Source organism: Rhagoletis pomonella, unplaced genomic scaffold (assembly GCF_013731165.1).
Source record: "Rhagoletis pomonella isolate Grant_MI unplaced genomic scaffold, Rhpom_1.0 Rhpom_scaffold_00007, whole genome shotgun sequence".
Taxonomy (NCBI): Eukaryota; Metazoa; Arthropoda; class Insecta; order Diptera; family Tephritidae; genus Rhagoletis; species Rhagoletis pomonella.
The window spans coordinates 11,534,700-11,556,291 of NW_023458561.1; the positions used below are offsets into that span (position 1 = coordinate 11,534,700).

General features: G+C 36.8%; 1 protein-coding gene across 3 annotated transcripts in view; it reads left to right on the top strand.

Moving 5' to 3' along the window:
• The first annotated feature begins 5,416 nt into the window (after nucleotides 1-5,416).
• Nucleotides 5,417-21,592, top strand: part of LOC118742318 (phosphatidylinositol 4-phosphate 5-kinase type-1 alpha) — a 44,532-nt gene continuing 28,356 nt past the window's right edge. The window contains exons 1-13 of one of the 3 annotated variants that reach the window (XM_036474307.1): nucleotides 5,417-5,824; nucleotides 6,466-6,494; nucleotides 6,554-6,706; nucleotides 6,959-7,156; nucleotides 7,227-7,369; nucleotides 7,477-8,004; nucleotides 9,799-9,891; nucleotides 9,958-10,090; nucleotides 17,324-17,411; nucleotides 17,482-17,544; nucleotides 17,634-17,714; nucleotides 17,779-18,096; nucleotides 19,176-19,344. In XM_036474307.1, the coding sequence (XP_036330200.1) occupies nucleotides 5,731-5,824; nucleotides 6,466-6,494; nucleotides 6,554-6,706; nucleotides 6,959-7,156; nucleotides 7,227-7,369; nucleotides 7,477-8,004; nucleotides 9,799-9,891; nucleotides 9,958-10,090; nucleotides 17,324-17,411; nucleotides 17,482-17,544; nucleotides 17,634-17,714; nucleotides 17,779-18,096; nucleotides 19,176-19,344 (2,090 nt within the window). In that variant the 5' untranslated portion in view covers nucleotides 5,417-5,730. Of the gene's footprint in view, nucleotides 5,825-6,055; nucleotides 6,266-6,465; nucleotides 6,495-6,553; nucleotides 6,707-6,958; nucleotides 7,157-7,226; nucleotides 7,370-7,476; nucleotides 8,005-9,798; nucleotides 9,892-9,957; nucleotides 10,091-17,323; nucleotides 17,412-17,481; nucleotides 17,545-17,633; nucleotides 17,715-17,778; nucleotides 18,097-19,175; nucleotides 19,345-21,592 lie in introns of those variants that run through there. The other 2 variants (XM_036474305.1, XM_036474306.1) reach the window with 2 other exon arrangements.

Below are 21,592 nucleotides of genomic sequence, written 5' to 3' on the forward strand. Positions count from 1 at the left end.
GTGTTATCAGTTGGCAACTTCTCGCTCTAATTCCGCCATATTGACTGCCTTAGGTGAAACAGTGTTACTTCTTTAACTATTCTTTGCCCATTAATATAGTTGAATGTTCTTTATTTTTTCTCAGTATCCCCACTTGGTTTTCTTAAAAAGGTATTTTATCTTATTTTATTTCATTTCATAACGAATATACTATAAAAAAGCAAATTTTGTTTGGGAGAAAATGTGAAATTTTATATTTTCCCCCCATATGGGGATTCATTTCTTCCCGTTTTTCTTCTCATTCTACTGAGCTAAGGCAGTGTCAAATCGAGCTGTCACAACTGATACCACCTTGTATTATTGCATCATGGGCCAATTCAACAACTCATTTTATGCATTTGGGCTTAAACCGGATGCATAAACACAATGTAATCACTTCAATTATACGCGAAAATTAACCATGAATTTCGTCATTATTTCATGGAATCATGAACAACAAGTTCGGCAACGCCACGTTTCACAAACAGCTGTTTACTAGGGTTAGGATGTTTTTAGATTCATGTAGGGCATAACCATGATGCAATAATACAAGGTGTTATCGCTTGGCAGCTTCTCGCTCTAATTCCGCCATATTGACTGCCTTAGGTGAAACAGTGTTACTTCTTTCACAATTCTTTGCCTAATAATATAGTTGAATGTTTTTATTTTGTTTTCTTAAAAAGGTATTTTATCTTATTTTATTTTATTTCATTACGAATATACTGGCTGCGTTTCTTTATACATTCCGGATAATCCCATTTCACAGCCGGAATAAACAGAATGCTTTTGAAATATACGTTAACATATCATCAGGAACGTTCTAAAGAATAAGTAAACAAAAAAGTTTATTCCAAACATTCAGAATGAATAAAGAAATTCAGCCACTATAAAAAAGCTAATTTTGTTTAGAAGAAAATATGAAATTTTATATTTTTCCCCAAATGGGGATTAATTTCTTCCCGTTTTTCTTCTTATTCTACTGAGCTAAGGCAGTGTCAAATCGAGCTGTCGCAACTGATACCACCTTGTATTATTGCATCATGGGGCATAACCATGATTTAAAAGTCGGGAAAAGTAATGTGGATTTATTCAAATATAAAATAAATTCAAATACATTCCGTTTCCTGGAAACAACGGCTTTTACAAATTCAAACAACGGCCAAAAAATCACAAACTTACTGTTTAGTGTCTCGCTAGTGCGCTGTCACTTCCACACTTCATTTCATTACATAATAATAATAATAATAATAATAGATTGGCGCTTACACATATGTTAGTGTTTGGCCGAGCTTCTCCTCCGACTTGTGGCGTGCGCCTTGATGTTGTCACACAAAGCGGAGGGACCTACCGTTTTACGCCGACTCCGAACGGCGATTGCATTTTCATGAGAAGCTGTTTTTCATGGCAGAAATACACTCAGAGGTTTGCCATTGCCTGTCGAGGGACGACCGCTGTTAATAAAAAACCTATTTTCTATATTTATTCGATGTTGCTTTGACCAGGGTTTGAACCCAGGTGCTGATGAGTGAAAGCGCGCACTGCTTACCACTACACCACAGCGGCCGACCACTTCATTACATAAATTGGCGAATTATGCTTAAACGGAATCATTTTTGAATTCATGAAATGGAGAATTCATGAATTCTGTCGCTTGAACGTAGTGTATGTATGTATACTTTTCGATCGTTTGAAAGTGACTTTTAGAGCTGGGATACTATCGCTAGTACCCCCACTCGGTAGTTTTCGAAGCGATAATTGAAAACATCGATATTAATATCGTCGTGAGAGGTATTGAATTGAAATGCTAAATTGCTTGAAAATTAAATAATTAATAAATTTAGAAAACTTATAAATTACTCTGTCAATTAAAGAGATTATATACATTTGTTTAAATTTGAGTGCATCGAAAAAACTTCTTATAATAATAAAATAAACTTATTAATTTATGCGTCTGAATTATATATACATAGATATGTTTGTCCCTTTTGAAGTGCAAAGAAGTGAAACTGGCTATTATAATACATTTCTAATACCACAAAACAAACCAAACAAAAGATATTCGTTTAAATTGACAACTCATACTTATAAAATTCAACTGAGATCAAATACGGAGGCGCATATCAAAATCCGGACAAAGGAAATTATTAACATTTTACCATATTATAAGAAAAGGAATAAAGTACTGGTCAAAATAAGAGCACCACAACATTTTTAGCAGTTTGGCTATTTTTTGTTTGTTTAGTATCTACTAATTTTTACAAAAGTTGTACAAAGCATAAAAAACTACAAAATCATTAAAATTTCAAGCTTTTTAATTCGAATTTCTATAAAAATTTTGTGTAAGCGGTTTCATAGCTTATCAAATTTTTTTTGCCGACTGTATTGTGAACTTTCTTGGATAAAAAAATAATAATATAATGTTAGGAGATGTAAAGAGAGAAGCTTCGCTAAAACCGACATCAATAGTTTTCAAAAACTATCGATAGTGGCGACAGTTTTCAACTATCGATATTACTATATTACTATCGATAGTATCCCAGCTCTAGTGACTTTATGATACTTACCATGATACAAAAATAGAAGGTAGTTTCATTTATTGACATTCGTTGTTGTTGCCGACCACTTGATTTTTAACACAAGTTTATGACAATTAACTAAAATCATGCTACCAGATTCACTAGCAGCAAATTTTTGTTTCGAGATAATTGAAGTTAGTGAAGTTGTATGACACAAAGTATTTTTAAACGAGGTGCCGTTATTCGTGGAAGAGGGAGGAGGTCGAGTTAAAATGATGCCCTGCAACTTGTACATTTTTGGATTCTCGGAATTTTCTGATAAAGATGTGTCGCTGCTAAAAAATATATATGCATACATATATACATCTAATATCATGTCCCCACCGGAACTAACCACGTAGTTATGACTGTTGATTTGGTTATCCCGATAACCCACTTCATTAAGCGTAGTTTCGCCATATAATAAAATTATAGTTTAAGAAACTAAAACCTCCCTATTATAATTGCCATACGTACTGTCATAAGGTATGTAACTTGAGAATAGAAATAGCTGCATCTTTTAGGCGCATCAATATTACATAGTTACATCCCGAGCTAATAAAAGGAAGGTAATAATGACAGCACTTAACCATTTCACTGAGCTGGTTAAAAGCTAACCAACTCGAAACCACGTCGAAAGTCTAATACAACCCTGTGTTTTCCCGCCATCTGTGGGTCATTAGCGTGAAAATGTAAAAAATTCGTTCCTTACTAGTGTTTGGACTTGGCTAAGATTAGATTAGATTTCCTCCGGGTTTTGAAAAAATTTGAAATCTACTCCTCTACTCCGCTTGACTTCAAATCTCTTCCGTTTTTTTTCATTCATGTTATGCCGCTCTTGGGGCCGTTTTTTTGAGCGTTCACCACCGGTTTCAGTAAAAAATTGAAAGTTAGCCGAATCTCACGTTAAAAAGTAACTCTTTCATAGCAATGCGTCAACAAAGTAACTTCGTTATTTTTTAATGTATGGCTGTACAAATTGGCGAATGCAGAACTTTACTTAAGTTGTTAAAAAATATATGTATAATGAAATTTATATAAAGTAGAAAAGGGTTTCTCTTTAAAAAATTAAGTGTTAGATACGCTCTACTTTATAGAAAATGCTAAAAATTACCTAAATAGGTAACATATTATCCTTACATTGCCTCGCGTTCTTATTTTTGCATGAATAGAAAATATTTAAGTCAAACTATTAATGTCAGAAACGAAAATAAAAAATTCAATCATGTACGGAAAATTTGTTTTTGCTCCGATTTTTGCAGCGATTTAGTCCTGAATGGAGTTTTGAGGTCCGAACACTGTTCTTTACATTTGTACTATTTTATAAACCTCAAACCGCAGTGTGGACAGCAATAGTTAGTGATGTGGTTAAGTTCGATTTGAGATGGTTAACTTTTTGGTGGGGACATAAGTGATACTATGTATATTTGACAAGCATTATCCACATAAGTTGAAAACTACTACAGTTCAGTTATTTGTACGATTTTGGGTTATCGTGTCCAAACGCGTGACCCGATTAAGCTTTAATTTAAAACAAAGATTTCGGTTTGAAATATGCATTTTTGATTTGATTAGGATTTTGCGCAGAAATACTGTGGATAGCGTAACCGGAGTTGGACTGATGAGGTTATTTTTTCTGGTGCGGCCGATGGCCACCAACGGGGCAAGGAGTTTTGCGCAAAAATACTGCTGATGGACCAACACGAGTTTAATTTTTTGTGAAAATGCTAATTTTACGCCATTTTCAAATGGGCACCCGAGTGTCTGTAGAAACGGCAGGGAGGCGAAAGTTGACTCTTCAATTTTAAACTGTGCTCTTCTAATGACTGGAGTTTTAGGTGCCACACCTCTTCCCCCTTCGCTCCCTCCAAAAAATATATTGTACATTGTTTGATTCCTATCAATATGGCAAGGTAACTCATTATTTTGAACAATTTATGAAACCTCAAAAAATTGTTTTTTATAAAAAATTTTGAAATGAAACTACCTTCTTTTTGTATCATAATACTTACTAATACTACGTTGGCCTACGCAAATTCACAAAATCATTTCGCGAATTTGACTAAAAAATCAAACATTGACACACTACTTATTTCTTCCAATACGTCACTTTCAGGTTATCTTTATTTACAAAGAAAACATAAACCAAATCAATCGCTTGGACTTCTTCCTGTTTTTGCAAATGATTACAAATTTTCTGTTCGTTAACTCTTCTACGTTTTAGAATGGATTTTCTCTTAAGCACTTGTTTTTGCAAATGATTACAAATTTTCTGTTCGTTAACTCTTCTACGTTTTAGAATGGATTTTCTCTTAAGCACTTGATTTGGATTTCTGGCTGATGATGGCTAATTTTGTCATCGAACAGAACTTTTAATTTAACCGCCCTATTCCCACAACACTGACAAAATTCATCATATGACTATTGTCACAATTACTGCGCCTAAAACACAATATAAACATTGTTTCGCCGTTGTCACTTACTCAGTAGGTCATAACAATAAAACTGGCAATTATCATACGACAGCTTAAAATAAATTTGCGGCATAGTATTAGGCGCAGTAGTAAATGCAATAGTCAGCCGCTGAGTTTTGTCAGTTGTGTGGGAATAGGGCGGTAAATTTCACTTTGTGCTCTAAATACCTACTACGCGGAAACTAATTATCAAAAAATATCAGCCATACTTATTCTTAAACTATTTGACGCATTTTATTTTAGCTTCGATACGGCAACTCATATTTGCATTCCAATAATGTACAATAATTTGAGGGAGGAATTTGTGATGTGGAGTGTATGCGCAACAATCGGGGTATTTTTATACTTCCAGCCGTTTCCATGGAAGTTTTCTCTTTCTGCCTAAAAGTATGGGAGTAGATAGTTTTCTTAGTTTCCAACGGACGGTGAATTTGTACATAGCAAATTCGTTAACAAGAAATTTGCTAATTTAAAGTGATTTTTTGTTTCTGCTGTAGTACAATGAAATACATACATACGATATTAAGGATTTTACTTTAAACATAAATAGGAATGCCGAGCAGAAGTTCAAGGCAAAACTAAGGGTTTGGCAGAGTTCGCAAGGCCAAGGATGAAATGAACGTCTCTCCGTACCCGTTCAGTTTTTGCCTGGCGAAATTAATACAACCAACGACGTCGGTCAAATGGCTTCAGGCGATGCTATCAACTCCATTGACCAGGATCTATCCAGCACATCCAACACTAAAACTGCAGATCATTCAAATTTTATTAAAGATGGTAATTTTGAATAGATAGTCTTGGATTTTACTCTAGTACCCAACGAGCACTTACGAAATAGATTTCTGAGTAGTATATGTGTACATATGTATGTACATATATATGTATGTACACATATTTGTACGTGCATATACATATGAATGCAAAAGTAGGAATGTGAAAAGAAAGTTCGTAAGCAAGCTCGTAAGTATGGTTGTAAATCTGCTCATGCTTGTGTGTGTCACAGTACTTTCTCGTACATATGTACATACACATGTCAGCAGTAAGTGAAGATTGGAGATTTGATTTTGATCATAACATATTTCATCAATGAAAATTTCATTATTGCAATCATAGGCCAGGTGTAAGACTATGAACAGTAATAAGTATCTGACATACCCAGATAAAATGTGAGCAGAACAAAATTTTCTCTCGGAAAGGCCCAAAAAATCAATGAATGTGGTTAGTACCTTGGGGCGCATGAGTGTGATAAACAAAAAATCGAAAGAGGGAATTAGGTAGCTTAGAGGGCAAGAAAATAACATTTTCCCCGAAAATTTCAATTGAGTAGCTAAAAATTACTATGAAATTTCAAAAATCATCCAATTATTTTAACATCATTCGTGTGAATTTAACCTTATTTTCTTTCAAACATTTTACAGATCCAAATCTGCAGTCATCCAGTTCAGATGTAAGTAATTTCATCCATTGCAACATTATTAACGAAATGGTTGAAATTTTTTCATTTAGATTAACCAACACCGCTTATCCCGCTATGGAAATAAAGGGGACAAGGAGCGCAAGATTGGTCATCGGCGCGTTGGGGAGGGCGGTGAGATCACCTATAAAAAAATACAAACTAGCCAGATAATGGGCTCTATTCAGTTGGGCATTCAACATACCGTTAGTATTCATTTACGATTTCTACCGTATTTGGCAAAACCCACTTGTTCAAATACAGCATAATATTACAGAAGCAGCGACCTTTATATGTATGCATGTACTTATGTTTACAATCGAGACTATTTGGGCCTACGCCAATAGCTTGCCAAACTAAAATTGGTCCGATGTAGTCTGTATTTTTGCCAAATATTCTCGGTTTTCACCTTGATATAGACACACAAGTTATGTTGTTAATGAAATATTTTCCCGTAGGTCGGAAGCCTGGCATCTAAACCGAAACGCGATCTCCTAATGATGGACTTTTTCGAAATCGAAAGTATAACTTTCCCCCCAGAAGGATCTAGCCTTACGCCAGCCCACCACTACAGTGAATTCAGATATAAAATTTATGCGCCTATTGCATTCCGATATTTTAGGGACTTGTTCGGCATACAACCAGATGACTTTATGGTGAGTAGTAACCCCAGTTTCAAATATGTATGTATTACAAAATTTTCTGGCTAAAAACAAAAAAAAATAGATGTCTATGTGCTCTTGGCCTTTACGTGAGCTGTCCAACCCGGGCGCCTCTGGTTCCATTTTTTATTTAACGGCTGATGATGAATTCATAATAAAAACTGTACAACACAAAGAAGGGGAGTTTTTACAAAAGCTTTTGCCTGGGTAAGCTTTTGCAGTACTAGTTGGATTTCATTGATTTGTCTTTAAAAACACTCAATATTTTTATGAATATTCATAATTAATATAGTTTATTTTGCCAATCATATTAGCTATTATATGAACTTGAATCAAAATCCGCGGACTTTGTTGCCAAAATTTTTTGGTCTCTACTGCCTACAGACGAGCACTAGTAAAAATATTCGATTGGTGGTTATGAACAATTTATTGCCCTCATCTGTTAAAATGCATTTGAAATATGATCTCAAAGGTTCGACATTCAAGCGAAAAGCATCAAAAGCGGAGCGATCTAAAAAATCACCAACTTACAAAGATTTAGACTTTATGGAACAACATCCGAACGGTATATTTCTAGAAGCTGAAACATATAGCGCGCTCATCAAAACAATTCAACGCGACTGCACGGTATTAGAATCATTTAAGATAATGGACTATTCCTTATTACTTGGTGTTCATAACCTGGATCAGGCGAGTAAAGAAAAGAAAAGTGAAAGTAAAAAACCGAAAGCTCCACTGGCCGAAGACTCCGATGTTGAGGACATACCAGATGGTGATGGCGGAGCGGCGGGAGGTTCAGAAGGACGCGAAAGAGATTCATCGGCGGGCATGAATCGAAATCGGTAAGTTGTGGATGCTATCTAAAAAAAGGTTAAGGACAGTAGTAGTGTAGTATATATGTATGTACCTTAACCCTAGAAACTATATGGCGGGGGTATTAACATCACAACTAAGTAACGGCAAATAATCAATTATAATTTTGAGGCTGAGTTTTAATGTTTTATAAAATATCGCTTTGAGGGTAGCAAGGGAACATCAAAAAAAAAGGCTTGGGTGGACAGGTTATTTAAGGGGCTAACAAATTGAAACTATTTTCACTAATGGGCGATTCCACCGGGTTGGACATTTGTACAGAAAAAATTGTCTTTATTGTTTAAATTTATGTATAAGGTACTCAAAAATTCTACATTTTGATAAAGCTACATCTAATTGACTATTATAAGAGTTATTACAAAATATGAAAAAAATTCCAGCTTACTTTTATATGGAAAAAATCTGATTTACATATTTCTTCTGTCACGGGTGGGATAAAAAAAAGAACCTGCTTTTTGGAGCAGATATATTTTACGGAAACTCTGCGAATTTATTTCACTTGTCTGTGTGAACTTGATGTCTTATAATAAAACAAAGAACCTGCAACACAAACGAAGCAGAAACTACAAAAAAATGATGGCTTTATTATACAAAAAATCCGAAATTCCTCGGTCACGGGTGGGACAACGTTTGTCATGGGTAGGACATGAACGAGTTTTTATATTAAAAGGAGCTTTTAGTGTGGTCCATATATAAAGATTAGTTATTAAAGAATATAAGAAGCCAAGTAGGGGTTAAATTCACTCACGTTTTGTCTTTGGATAGTGCCTTTTATATAAAAGAAAATGCCTAGCACCGTCAGCCAGAAAAATTTTTAAAAATTTTCACTTTTACCTACTTAAATTTAATGGGCTATAAAACTACATACCTAGAATTTTTCTAAAAACTGGGAACAAAAAGTTTAAAATTGTTGGGTGTAATTGTTAAGGTTTGTTGAATTTGTATAATTTTTGTACGAAGTTTATAAAAAAAAATTAACATTAGATTAACAAAATAAAAAACCAAAGCTGGTCAAAATGTAACTTAACTTAATTAGCTGACCACAAGGGTATATAGATAATGGCCGAGTCCGCGCATCCCCCCTCCTCCCCTGCGTTCACCTCAACAAACAAATAAAGCTTATCAGCCCTGTAAACCTACCTCTGACAACTGTCCCACCATGGCTGTCACGGGTGGGACATGCTTCTCTGTAGAACTATTCTTATCTAACTACGTGGAAACGACAATGCAATTGTGGTAAATATTTGCAATGAGTTTCTAGCATTATGTAACAAACACAAAACACAACCTCAACTTCTGTAATTAAATATAACAACTTATGTTTTTTTTTTTTTGGCACGGGTGGGACAAGACCAATACTGCTTAATAAGAACTCATATTATATATAAAGCACTCACACATTTTAACATATAGCACAATTTTATTAAAAGCAGATGAGTTCTACTATATAGTTTTCTTGCCAAACACGTGAATTATGAATCGCAAATTATTTGACAGTGCATTCAACACAACCTACTTTAAACTCCATCAAAATATGTACTTAGAACTTGATTTCACAACGTAAAAAAGGTAATAAAAATGCATTTAAAGCTTTAATTTGTTATTTTTTAGTTGATTCAAAATTTTTGCAAATGTCTTATCCACACGTTTGCTAGTTTTATAAAGAAAATAATTTTTGCACTGATGTCCACTTACCCATGGAACCTCCCTAATGTATTTTTACAGTATATTCATGTGTACATATCTATGTATTAATTTTGCAGATCAGCAAATCGGCAACGCTTGGTGGCTCACTCTACAGCTATGGAAAGTATTCAAGCAGAGAGCGAACCCATAGATGACGAAGACGATGTTCCGTTAGTAGAGAAGTTGTATTTATTTAACTATTTCATTCATTCATTGTATCATTTGTCAATAAACAGACCTGGTGGAATCCCTGCTAGAAGTGAAAAAGGCGAGCGATTGCTTCTATACATTGGTATAATTGATATTTTGCAGTCTTACAGACTAAAGAAGAAGCTTGAGCATACATTCAAAAGCATCATTCATGATGGGGTAAGTCATTCTTTAAACTAAAGGGATATTCCATGAGTAAGGAATCTTTGTGTTCAATTATTAACTATGTAATTGTTAAACATGTACGGCTTGATAAATCAGCACTCAATACCCTAGAACCAAAGAAATACCTCATAGGATGTTCTATTCTAACCCCTAAAATTAATTTACGAAAAGAAAAGCAACAACAAAACAATAGACATGGACGCTCCAAACACATCAGCATCTTTCAGGCTTTTCGGACTTCAGTTGTGGATCAGCTTCTAAACAATTGCACTAAATCATCTTTCAGGCTTGAGCTCCTCAAGCCGCAACGCCTGAAAAACCTGCTATGGAGCTTTAGCTTAACCTCTATACAGGGGGTGGGGGATCGGGGACTTTTCCCCCCGGGCCCGGAGTTCTCAAGGGGGCCCCGTGCTCCAGAGTATATTTCATAAGATGTTGATAAATTGCAAACCACAAAACAAATGAAAATTTTTTATTTTCGCGCAATTTATAAGTTCACTTGAACTCTTTGAGTCATCCACTTTTTTAAGCCTTCTTTCTAGGGCTACAGAACTGTGAGAAAGGATATGAATTTTTGAAAAAATAATAGATTTGGCATGCCTGGTGAGCAGACAGCATTCGAAAAATGTGCAGGCGGTTATTTGCGAGCTCTGATAAATACACATCAGGCATGCCCAGCGCAGGGCACTGTATGTACATACAGTGACGAGCAAAACTGTAACATGGTGTAAGACTTTTTATTTCAGCCACCGCTAAATTTCCAAGTTCTAATGACTTTCATCCTTTTGTTGTATATTCTTGTTGGTACATCTCTACTCACTCTCTCATAACGATTTGAAGTCAATACAACAACAATAAAAAACAGCAAACAAAAATGCAAATTGAGGCAAATATTACAGTTTTGCACTCACTCTCAGTTTTGCATTTTACAGTTATCTTTTACTTAGTTGGAAGCAGTGTGCAAACCTCTACCACATTTGTAGTAGATCTACCATATATTTTTTAAAATTTGGTTGTCTACCACATCTACAACACAAGGCTTAAAATCTACCACATTTTTAGACAGAACATTTGTTTACAATTTTCACATAATAAATAAATTTTTAAAAAGGTACATAATAAATTTTGTCTTAAAATATATGTGCCTTAACTTTTTAATATGTCTGAAATCCAAATATTAATATTTGCTAAAGTATTATGCAATGGAAAAATAATTTGGTAGATTTTTTTGCATAAATCAATCTGTAGGATTTTTCTCAAATTAATGAAATGTTTTTTTCTTCATTATATTCTCTTACTAAAACACTAATGTTATACTTGTTTTTGCATCAATTGCGTGGAATCTGTACGATCCACTAGCACTTATATTTCCCGATCTAACTTGTGAGTTGTGCCTCTTTTGACGAGGGTGTGCGATATGTATACATACCAAATAAAAATATGAATTGGAAACTCTACCACATCTTATTCAAATCTACCACATTTTTGTGCCGATTCTACCACACTAAAATAAAAAGGGGTTTGCACACTGGTTGGAAGTGAGATGACTTTCTTCTGTAGTGTAATTTATTGAAGAAATGATCACCAGTAAATAATATGGTTAATCAGGAACCATAAATGTAAATAATAGAATTACTGCGGAAACGCGGGACTGCAGGAAAAGTAGCAAAAAATTTTGGAGTTTGCTACTTGAAAATGTTAAGACTGAGAAAAAATATAGCCTAAAGTGTTCCCAAGGACAAAGGAAGTCTGTCAAAAAATATTACGGTCTGATATCTTGGGAACGTAGCAGAAAGTAGCGATGCAGCCACTATTACAGAAGCGCTTAAGGTACAGTAAAACCCGCTTAAGTACCCCATGAAAAATGTCAGCTTTTTGAGGTACTTAGGCGAGTTGGGTACTTAAAAGAACCCGCTTAAGTACCTCGATGCGGGAACTTAAGTGAACATAATTACTGATATAGTTACATCTTCTTGTTAACTTACATAAATACTTGAATAACAACATTTAATGAAGTATACATAGTTTAAAACCAAAATCGTAGCATTATTTAAACACATAAACAAGTAAAGAAAAACTTTATTTATTTATTTTAACCTATTAGCTCCTATGTCTACTAGACTTAAAAGCGAATTTTCAAAGCTATAGCAACAAGGCCTTAAGCTTAATTAGATAATATACTATTGTACATACATATGTAACTGTTTACTAAGATTAGAAAATATAATTTTGTACTTTTCAGAAATTTTATAATTTTAGTAATCGCTTCCTTGGAAGGGCAGGAAAGGGAAAGTATAGGATTGGAGTCTTTGAACAGCATATGTCTCTGTCTAGAAAGTAGAGGACAGTCCATAAAGAAATCTTTGATAGACAGGCGTGTTTGTTGATTGCAGGCACAAGATGGGGTGTCGGAATTGGTGGTTATGTATCCGTGTTTCATTTCCGATCATTTGTGCGTACCCTGGTACCCATAACAAGATAATTTTCGGGAATGTACCTATAAGTATATTTCTAATTTTAGATGCATAGAATTCATGGTTGTTTATATTTGCTACTGCATCCAGTGAAGATTATGTGTTCTGACAAGACTAAATTAATCGCTTTCAATCAGATGGCCGGGCATGGTATTGAATCAAAGGCCCAAATTAAGCCCATGCGCATCATGTAAGGCAAACTGTGAATGACAGTGGTCGGTCAATAATAGTTTCGGGTTGTATTTAAATAATTTCGTTGGTCCGTTAGTACGCATTATGAGTAAGGAACAGTATCCGTTCATATTTCAACGAAACTTGTAAGATGTAGTCGAAAAAATTAGAGTTTCTGCTGAAAAATCTCCCAAAAACACACGCACAGGTTGGCAAAGACTGGATACATAAGCTAAAATTGGCTCATTTTAAATGACCTCCACAATCCGCGGACATGAATCTCATCGATAATTTGCGAAATCAACTAAAAGCACAGTTTACTAAGTATCCAAGTCCGTAAAATCCCGTACAAGAGCTGTGAAAGCAAACTAAGGATATACCAAATCGCATCCAGGAACTAAAAAAAAGTAAAAGGGTACTGCACATTGTGTTAATAGTTCTTTTTTTCGTAAAAATTGTTAAAAAGTTTTTTAAACTATATCAGTGCAAATCTGTAATATTAGCATTAATTTACATTTTTGTCTGCTGGTTTTATTATTATTGTTGGATTGACTTCGAATCGTTATGAGAGATGAAGTACAGGTGTACCAATAATAATATACAACAAAAGTATGAAAGTCAAAACTTGGAAAGATAGGGATGGCTGAAGTAAAAAGTGTTACAACATGTTACAGTTTTGCCCTTCACTGTACATATGTACGATTGATATGCTTTCGTCCTCCCCTCTCCGTTATCCAACCAATCAAATTCTTTAATTTCTGGGAAATGGCCGTACGCGACAAATGTTAACCCTAGGCGGGTGTGTTTAGGGGCCCACATTCGAGATTCAGCCCGGGCCCGAAACTCCTCTCTATGGCCATGCCTCTATACATACAACTTGTTCTTTAATTTTGATGACGTTGCGAATGTGGAATTTTAGACATCCCGTCCCAGCAATGGGTTGTACGCTGGGTTTGGGCCCCGCCACGTAAAAACCACTTCCAGTGAAGAAACAATGCAAAGCCTCGAATGAGCCCCCCCCCCCCCCCCCCCCCCTTATGATGACGACCACGGCAAACGATTTGACTACGATTTGAGGGCATGCACCTGGAATGTCCGGCTAGTTGATGTCCTCGTAAGGAAAAAAGCTGACATCACCGCCATCCAAGAAATGCGTTGGACGGGTCAAGGCAAGCAATGTCTGGGGCCTTGCGACGTATACTACAGCTGCCATGTAAAGGAGCGCGAATTCGGACTTGGATTTCTGGTGGGAGAGACTCTGTCGCCGAGTACTGTCGTTCACCCCGGTGGACGAGCGTCTAGCCATAATCCGCATCAAAGCGGGATTCTTCATGATCTCGCTTATCTGCGCCCATGCCCCGACGGAAAAGAAGGATGAGGCATCCAAGGATCTCTTCTATGAGCGCTTGGAGCGCACGTACGAGCGCTGGCCCGTCATGGTATCAAAATCGCGCCTGGCGACTTCAATGCCAGTGTGTGCAAGGAAAGGACTTTTGGAACCACCGACGGAAAATTCAGCCTCCACGACGAAATGTCCGACAACGGATTGAGGCTGATCGACTTCGCCGTGGCCCGAAACATGGTACTACCAGTACTAGGTTCAAGCATAAAAAGATCCATCAAGCTACGTGGCTGTCTCCGGTTCGAAAAACGAGAAACCAAATCGATCATGTTGTGATAGACGGAAGGCACGCTTCCAGTGTTTTAGACGTACGCACACTCCGAGGCCCAAACATCGACTCGGACCACTATCTTGTTGCAGCCAAGATTACATGTCTAAATAACACAGGTCAAATCAACACACACAAACTCAACACAGGAATTCAACACACACAAACTAAATACACACCAACTCAACACATATCAACTCAACACACACTTGTTCAACACATGTGTTGGGTATTGTAATGATCGATATTTGACGGTCTTCTTTCTGCGTAGGCGGCCTTTGGCCGCACTTAGGGATTATAAAACTCACAAAGTAGAATTCTCCTTCTGTTTTGTGAAGAAAAGAGGCTAACACCTTTTTCAGAGAACACCTTTCTCCTTTCCGTTTTGCGAAGAAAAGGGGCTGAACACCTTTTGCAGAGAACACCTTTCTGCTTTGGCGGCCTTCGGCCGCGCTTAGGGATTATAACCCTCACTAAATAGAATTCTCCTTTCTGCACCTTTTTCAGAGAACACCTTTTTCAGAGAACACCTTTCTGTGTAGGCGGCCTTCGGCCGCGCTTAGGGATTATAACCCTCACTAAATAGAATTCTCCTTTCTGTCACCTTTTTCAGAGAACACCTTTTTCAGAGAACACCTTTCTGTGTAGGCGGCCTTCGGCCGCGCTTAGGGATTATAACCCTCGCAAAGTAGAATTCTCTTTCTGTTTAGCGACGAAAAGAGGCTGAACACCTTTTGCAGAGAACACCTTTCTGCTTTGGCGGCCTTCGGCCGCGCTTAGGGATTATAACCCTCACTAAGTAGAATTCTCCTTTCTGTTTTGCGAAGAAAAGGGGCTGAACATCTTTTTCAGAGAACACCTTTCTGCGTAGGCGGCCTTCGGCCGCGCTTAGGGATTATAACCCTCACTAAGTAGAATTCTCTTTCTGTTTTGCGAAGAAAAGGAGCTGAACAACTTTTACAGAGAACACATTTCTGCGTAGGGCCTGTGCAAATCAGTAGAAAAGTTCTATGGTGAAAAAACTTTTTACTATGGTGAGAAAATTTTACATTTCTGCTGTGCCAATTCGTAACTTTTTACTGCTGGAAATTTTTGACAGTTGCTTTGATGCAGAAGAAGGCTATTGAGTCAGCAATTAATATAATGCAGCAATTATAGAGAAAATATTTGCCTTTGCTGATTTCAGTTCTTTTGGTACTAAAATCCATGTATTTATTATACCTTTAAGCAGTAACCACTAATTTTTCTCTAATATCTACTCGCTTTGGTTTTCTTTAATTTATGTGTATAGATGCGTGGTTCTGTATTCTTCATGATATTAGATTTGTTTTTTTTTACAGATAATTATCATTATATTTTGCTGGAAAGCATTTCTTAACCCAAAAAACTAGCGGCTTTCGTTCTTACGCTCTTCTTTTTTTGCCTCTCCTGATAATTTCTGCAACTAAAGATTTTACTAGCAGAAAATAACAGCTGTCAAAATTAATATACAGCTGTTGAAGCGTAAACAAGCGAGGCCAAGTTGCTTTATTTGCTTGCTTTTATTTGTTTCTTTCTCCAAATTTTTATTTCTTAAGTAAAAATGAGCAAATCATTCAATTTGATGAAATCGCAAAATGTATTTGTGAATACTTTTTCTATATAAAACGCGTATAAAAAAAATTGCGTCAAATATTTTCAAATGTATCACTGATCAGCTAGTTACTTGCTATTTTCTGCTAGTTTGCGTTTCTTAATGCCCGTATGATACTACGTTTTTTCCTGTATTTTTCATTTGAAATACAAACAAAAGAACTGACGAAAGTCAAATTACAAAAACAATTCGACAATGCGTTAGAGAGAAACAAATTCTGTGTGAAAAACGGCTGTGCAACAAAAATTTTGTGTTGAATCTAATAAAAATGAAGTGAAGCGAGATTGTTCGTGTTGAAAAATCATGTGTTGAAATAATTTATGTAGAAAAGTCATATGTTGAGTTAATGTGTTGAGTTGGTATGTGTTGAAATATCTTGTGTTATTTAGACCTGTTACCGCAGCCAAGATACGCACCCGCCTCTGTGCAGCAAAAAATGTGCGCCCAAAAATGCAAGGAAAGCTTAACGTCGAAAAGCTGCAATCACAACAGACAGCCAGCGCTTTCGCTACTCGACTCTCACACCTGCTCTCAGAGAGCACTCTTCAACAAACCGACATATGCGAGCAGTGGAACCACATTTCCAGCTCATTAAGTACTGCCGCCGAAGAAGTAGTCGGATTTCAGCGAGCCTGAAAGAACAACTGGTACAATGAGGAGTGTCAGGAAGCTGCAGAGAAAAAAGATGCCGTCTACAGGGCCACGCTGCGATCGGATGCAACATGCGCTATGTGGGAGCGCTATAGGGATCTGAAAAGGGAAGCGAGACGTATTTGCCGCAATAAGAAGAAAGAGGCCGAAATACCCCGAATGCCCGAAAATTTTACCAGAGAGTTAGGCGACTTACGGAAGGTTTCAAGACCGTACTCCTGTAAGAACAATAATGGCGACCTAGTAACTGATGTCCAGAGCGTACTTAAATTTTGGAGGGAACACTTTCTAAGCATAGGTTACAAGGTTTTATCGAGAGTATTGTGTGAAAGACTGAAGCCCACCGTCAATGAACTGATTGGGCCCTATCAGTGTGTCTTTAGAGCTGCCAAATCCACCATAGACCAGGTATTCACACACATGGGCAAAATCGATCAATAACCACACCGACTTACCGTAACTACGAAGGCCAACTTACTTAAAATTTATATTAAAAATAACCTCCTAGAAATAAACTAGATTATTACAAATTTCGGAAAATGGGCGTGCTCCGTCCACTTATTATAGCATACCTACGAAAATATATGTATCTCAGCAACCGCTTTTATTTAATTATTTACAATTCTAGGACACTGTATCAGTGTGCCGACCGTCATTCTACGCTCAAAGGTTCCAAAATTTTATGGCCAAAACTGTGTTTCGAAAAATACCGTCACGTAAGTTTATTTTTTATATTCAGCATCAACGGATTTTAGAAATAATTTCATTGCTTTCTTGCAACAAAAGTGGATCTACCCGAAATAAAAGGAAACCACAGAAAATTTCGTACCTTGGTAACTAGTTACATAGGTAGGTATCTGCATATGTACACATAAATACAATGTTTTTCTTTAGCTAACGCGTAATATGTTATATTATTATTGTTTTGTTCACTGTAGCTCTCAAGCACTCTCCCTCAAAGAGAAAAAGTTTATCAAAAGCAATACAGCGGTCTATTGATAATGAGAATGATAATCGATGTGAGTATACCCATAAAGCCTTTAACTAGAGCCCAAACGAATTTCAATAATCCTTTTATCACAGCGGAATTCACCTTCGAGCATCGCCCAACGCATGCTTATCCATTACACATTTCTCATACTTCCGGCGTCAAGACGCACACACAACTCAGTAAGACATCACCCGGGCTCCTGTCTTCTGGAACAGATGTGGCCAAACCAGCTACATCGACTGCTTCTGGGACTACTGCAGCACCTATGGTGGGTCCGCGGTTATCTGTTCAATATGCCGGTGGAGGCGTAGCGAAATCCAAGGTCCCTCCGCCAGTACCACCGAGAAGTTCACCGCGTCGGAAGAAAAGTGATGGTCACAACGAAGTGGCTCGCACCATTTCCAATACAGGTACATATTCCAACGGCAACCGCAATGAAAAGAACATCAAACCATCAGACAAAATGTACCTTCCCGTTAAGAGCGTCTCGCCACCTATAGAAACAATCTTTAAAAAAATAAGAACAAAACAGACATCCTCCAGTGCTCCCAACACATTGCAGGTCAATGAGAAGCCACAGCCTCGTTTTGGAGAGCGACGATCACCGAGTAATGTACAAGATTGGCTGGAATTGCATGATTTGTTTGATATTGACATGCCGCCGCCAGTGCCGCCACCGCCTCAGCTTCCAATGTCGGCTTTGAATCGAAAGGCATCACGCCCTATTATACACAGTCCAGAATCAATGCAATCGCCAACGAAACATCGCAAAGCTTGTCGCTCAATTGCACCAAGTGAATCTATTAAATCGACGTACTCTACGGCTCGGTCAGAGGTGCGATCACATAAGTCCTATCGGTACAATTTACTGCACCGCGTCGACATGTTTCAACGCCAAAATAGTATTATATCCCGCGCTGGGCGTCCTTCGATTGGTTCGATTGTTTACAATTTTCCGCCTGTAGAGCCGGAACCACCAGAAATTCCACTCATCAGTGCAGCAAATAGTACTAAAAATTTTCGAAGGTCACCACAAAAAAGTACCAAGCACCAGCGTATGTTTCAATACGCTGACATGGCTCTACGCGATGACCGTTTTGAAGATGATCACGAAGAAAATCTTTTACACTCAGTGAATACTTTTGTAGAGGTTAAAAAAGAAATGGAAACAACATTTAGACCACGCAAAATGCGTCCACCTCCCGCGATCCCGACATCAGTAGAGAGTCAGAGCGATAACGCAGAGGTGTCCGGCAGTCAAAAGCGGAAAATAAAACACGTCTGTTAATTTTGTTCAAAGATATACGACAATTAAAAAGTCGACTATAAACTACACGACTGCAACTTTTGAACTGCTTGTCCATTCCTATTCTCCTCCCGCCTCCCATGCAAATCACTTCCTCGCTTTTTATGCATTCAATTTTTTATTCATATGCTCCCGCTAGTTTCAAGTTTATTTGATTAACCCATTATTTTCATGTATCGCTAGGCTCAACACCTTCTTGCAGTTCAACGCCTCCACCCGCGTTTGATGATATATCAGAAGACAGTTCGCATAGAAATAGTTCGTCCTTTGGTAGAAAATCGCATCACCACCAAGAGCGCAAAATGAATGTTGGCCCAGCTTTTCGAGGCTCTCAAAAGGATGATATTGTCAGGTAATTTTATTAATCTTTCGCCCTCTCTCCCTTTAAAAAGCAAATGTTTTTCTATACACATGCACATACATATGTATATGCCTAAATCTAATACAATTACTTAAGTTGTTTTAATGCTTAGACACAAAAAAATAATAATCTAAGAAATAAGTTCTATATGCATGTATTGGGATTGCAACATAAAAACTTCCGTTCTTTCTTCTTACAAATATGTACATACATACATATAATATACATAATAATAATAATATATAATAATAATATATTGGTGCTTACAAATATGTTAGTGTTTGGCCGAGCTTCTCCTCCGATTTTTGGCGGCGCCTTGGTGTTGTCACACCAAGGGGAGGGACCTATAATTTTACGCCGACTCTGAATGGCGATTGTATTTTTATGGGAAGCTGTGTTTCATTGCAGAAATACACTCGAAGGTTTTTCATTGCCTGCCGAGGGGCGACCGCTGTTAATAAAAAACCTATTTTCTATATTTATTCGATGTAGCTTTGGCCAGGGCTTGAACCCAGGCCCTGCGGAGTGGAGGCGCGCACTGCTTACCACTACACCACAGCGGCCACTACACATTTCATCGCTAGCCATAATTTTTAATCTCTCATAGTCCAGTTATTTTCGAAGGCTCGAAATTCAGGAAAAAAGTATCTGTGTTATATGTATGTATTTAAAAGTGCGGTTAGACGTGGCAAGCAAGCGCTTTTTCTACCTTGCGTGTATACAGCCAGTCGAGCTGGAGAAACATCGATGTTTTTTTCTCAACATTGATGTTTTTGCAAATTGCAAACCAACACTTATTCTTAAGTCAGAAAAATCTTAGTAATATTTAAAAGACTTTAAAAGCGTACCTCATTTACATGATTCAATAACACTATACGGCATAATCAACTTTTTTTCTGGGTATTGTCCAAACCGCTTTTTTTGAAGAGATTGACTCATAAGTAAAAAAGTGATTTCTTTGTGTTTCGAAGTTAGCCTCCGAAATCGATATATGGGCCGTCGAAGTTCGAAATTGGACCTTTGATAAAAAATTATTTTTAATTAAAAAAGTAAAAATATAGACGTGGTCCGGCTTGCTCTTATTTAAACGGAATGTAACTTTTTTTTTGTGCAAATTTATATTACAGGTGCTATAAGGAGTCAAATGTCAGATCTTCGAAAAATTAAAAAAAAAAATGTTTCAAAAAGTTTTGAATTGATTTTGGACTCCTTATAGCACCTGTAATATAAGCTTGCACAAAAAAAATATATTACGTTTAAAAAAGAGCAAAAGGCGTCTGTGTTTTTACTTTTTTAGTTGTTCACATGCAATAATAAATCAATTTTTTACCAAAGGTCCAATTTCGAACTTCGAAGGCCCATATCTCGATTTCGGAGGCTAACTTCGAAAAACGGGGAAACTGATTTTTAAATTATGACCCAATCTCTTAAAAAAGGTTGGGTTTGTTCAATAACTGCTGTACAGTGTAATTAAAGGTTTGCTCACTAGTGACATTAGAGTTTTGACACTTCCTTACAAAAGGTTGCACACACACACGGTGCCTTGCTAATGATTAGAGTTTTGACACTTCCTTAGACCCTTTTCAGACACGTCAAGACTTGATTTCAAGTCTGCTCGTTCGTAGTCGAAGGAGGTGAGACGAATGTACCATTCCCCTCTTTTTTCACCCCCTTCGCCAACGAACCGAGCAGACTTGAAAGCAAGACTTGACGTGTCTCAAATGGGTCTTACAACAGGTTGCACACACACGGTGCCTTGCTAAAGACGCCGATTTTGTCAAGAGGGAGCGAGAAACCCGTTTTCTAAGCAAACCTTTTATTATTGAATCATGCCTCCTTTACGCGTAAATAATTTTTGATACCGAGCGCTTAAAGAGACAAAACTGGCTTATAATCAAGTTAAATATAGAAAAAACTAAACTCTACATTTTTATAGGCATTTTTTATATAATAGAATTTCATCTCAAACTAAAATTTACAAAGTGAAAGGCTAAATAGCCGAATTCTCGAATTTTGAAAAAAATATTGTGCTACACTAAAAATTTTCATTTTTGCTGCAACTGCTGCCGTGTGACACGATTTCTAACGAATTTGTATAAAATTATAAAACATTTGCATCACATCATTAAAAAAAATACTTGAAATTAATTTGTTCTCCTGATATGAACTATTTAAATTTGTGTTGGGAAGTATCGTTTTTGTATTTTGGACTACTGAGTACTTTCGAGTTCTTTTGTGA